This window comes from Penaeus monodon, chromosome 4, assembly GCF_015228065.2.
Source record: "Penaeus monodon isolate SGIC_2016 chromosome 4, NSTDA_Pmon_1, whole genome shotgun sequence".
NCBI lineage: Eukaryota > Metazoa > Arthropoda > Malacostraca > Decapoda > Penaeidae > Penaeus > Penaeus monodon.
In genome coordinates, this window is record NC_051389.1 from 7,587,624 (window position 1) to 7,590,123 (window position 2,500).

The 2,500-nt window shown below is 46.2% G+C and overlaps 1 protein-coding gene across 3 annotated transcripts in view; it reads right to left on the reverse strand.

Annotated features, from left to right (window-relative positions):
* Positions 1-2,500, reverse strand: part of LOC119569640 (MAGUK p55 subfamily member 5-A-like) — a 184,201-nt gene that overhangs the window by 173,747 nt on the left and 7,954 nt on the right. The window contains exons 1-2 of one of the 3 annotated variants that reach the window (XM_037917711.1): positions 2,262-2,332; positions 847-1,066 (exon numbers count right to left, since the gene is read on the reverse strand). The exons of the other annotated variants lie outside the window; for them this stretch is intronic. Of the exons in view, the coding sequence (XP_037773639.1) occupies positions 847-861 (15 nt within the window). The 5' untranslated portion in view covers positions 862-1,066; positions 2,262-2,332. Of the gene's footprint in view, positions 1-846; positions 1,067-2,261; positions 2,333-2,500 lie in introns of those variants that run through there. 3 annotated transcript variants of the gene reach the window in all.

The window sequence follows — 2,500 nt, forward strand, 5'->3', positions numbered from 1 at the left end:
AGTGAACTTTATATGTGTAATTAGTAAACAGTGTGCTGCTTAAGCCCGGACTGAGCGACTTTCCAGGCTTCTCTTAGGCCTACCCTCCAGGGCGTGCTGGGGCCTCGACCTTTTCGGTTGCCAGCTAGCGTAAATATGACTGTAACTTTACACGTTCAGAAACACCTTCGACTGTCTGTTTGCCTTTATGTTTGTATACACGTGTCTGAATGCATGTTGGCGAGTGTTAAAATTTATTATATTTAATTCTATTCTTATCCATGTTGATTTTTTTCATACACATGCAGGATCATTACCTACTAATGCGGAACGTAGAGAAACATACGCGCACGAGATGGGTGGATAAAAATACACAAGAATTCGTAAATGTTAGAAACAGTGTATGTTAGCACAAGGTATATGGGTACCACGTAGTTGATTAATGACATTCGGTCTTTTGAGAGCTGCCTTACAACTGTTTACAGATATAACTGCTTTGTTGTCGTTTTGATAATTAGGGAAACCATTTTACACTCACTAATATTAAGAAAGCCAACATATATTTAATAATACATTATAATCCAGAATCATAATATTAAGTTGGTCACTGGTACAGATACCGCATAATATTTACTAATTGTAAGTTACACTTCTGATAGGGGAAGGTCACGGACAACAAGGCAGCTAACAGGATTACTTAGTGGGGGCGCGTAGACTGTTACGGATGTCAGCTAATTGGTTTATGCTAATAGCAGCTCTAGAATCTCCAGGTCCTATCAAACCGGGATACATTCGAAATGGCCTACAGTACGGTCACCTGTATAAAATCAGTACGGCTACCTTATATAATATCCACAACGAACTCACCTCAGTCGCCGCCATCCGTAGAGGTAATTGTCGCTTATGTTACACTTGAGCTGGGTTTTTTTTCTGTACTTTTCCCGCTGAACTCGAGGAATCACTGTGACACTTCCGCTACACTCGGTCACACATCCTGTGCGCCTGCAGTGGGTCACCACACATCACACACCACGGTTCCTGAATCACTACCGCTCCTGATGTCGCAACATTTTCTTCACTAATTTCTCTAAAGTGGAGATACACCGATTATGTATAAAAAAAAAAAAATCACTCAATTTCACCGAAGGTAAAGCTGTAAACAAACACGTAAAAGAAAACGAATCACGCCAGATCATCCGAACCTTGAACGAAGCAGCGGCACAAACAAGCTTTGCAGAAAACATGAATGAAAGATGATCATTTACGCAAAGGCGAGCAAAACACGGGCGTCGGCGCGGGCATGGTCATCACGAGCAGCCTCTCGAGCCCCACTTAAGAGGCTTCCTTTCGCACCAGTTCCTCCGCCAGCGACAGAACCCGCCCCAGACCTCGAGGGACTGGGCTTCGTAATTAGGGGAGTGGGATTAAACAATGCGGCAGTTTCGTTGCGGTAAATATTGGTACTGAGAGAATGAGAGTGATTCTTTTGTTTTTCTTTAAATATTGGCTATCTTGTAAGCTTTGTAAAAACACAGGTATTTCTCTCCCGTATGGAAATGTAATTACGAATAAGCTAATCAGTGAAAGATACGTAAATATTTCGTAACCACTAAACACGGAATAAAATAAACCTTCTAGCAAAGAAAGAGAGAAAACCCGATACCAAACGCAACGTAATGGCATCAAGATGAATCAGCAAAGTGCACCATAATACTGGGTACTGACACAATATGGTCAGGTACGCTTGAGGTGAGGGTACCGCCGGCCCGGGCACAACACCTGCAGAACGACGACCGCCGATCATTCATATAGATAAAGACGACATGAACTCATCATTCCCTCTCGGTGCACTGTTTACTTGTATTTCCTTTCTTTATAATCATGGTCGCTCTGTTTCGATACATAAATGCGCACTGTTTCAATTAATTTCAGCTCGTGTTAAAGCACAGGTAGTTAGGACCGACGGAGAGCGAACACAGGCTTCCCAGACTTCGACTAATGCTACGTTAACACTGGTCTGTGCGTCGTCTGTGCGGGGAGGGCGTCCAGGGCAGCGTGGAGGGGTGGGAGGACCAAAACATCCCCGGACTATACAGCCAGGTGACTCCCGGCCCGCCAGGTGACTCCGCCACAGGGATTCTTTGCCCGTCTAAAACACAGGTAATATCCACGTTCTCTCCTCCGATACAAGGGCCGATTTTTCTAGCACTTCGTCACACGCTGTCGTACTCCACCTCCGCCGCCCAAACGCTCCAAATGATCACACAACGAGGCTTTTCTACGGTGAATTAAGCGAGGTGCCGGCGAGACGGAGCGCGCAAGGTACCTGCTCCGCGGACGGGGGAGCTACACTGACCATCTCACTCCTCAGCTCAGCCAAGGAAGGAGTCAGGAAGGTGGAATGCGAGGTGATGTTGCCGCCGCGCGTTCACTACCCACCCAAGGCGGGCGTGTCAGTCACCACGCTGCCAACGGATCGCCGATTGCACAGACGTCATGAGAAGTGCTGAGGCAACCGACG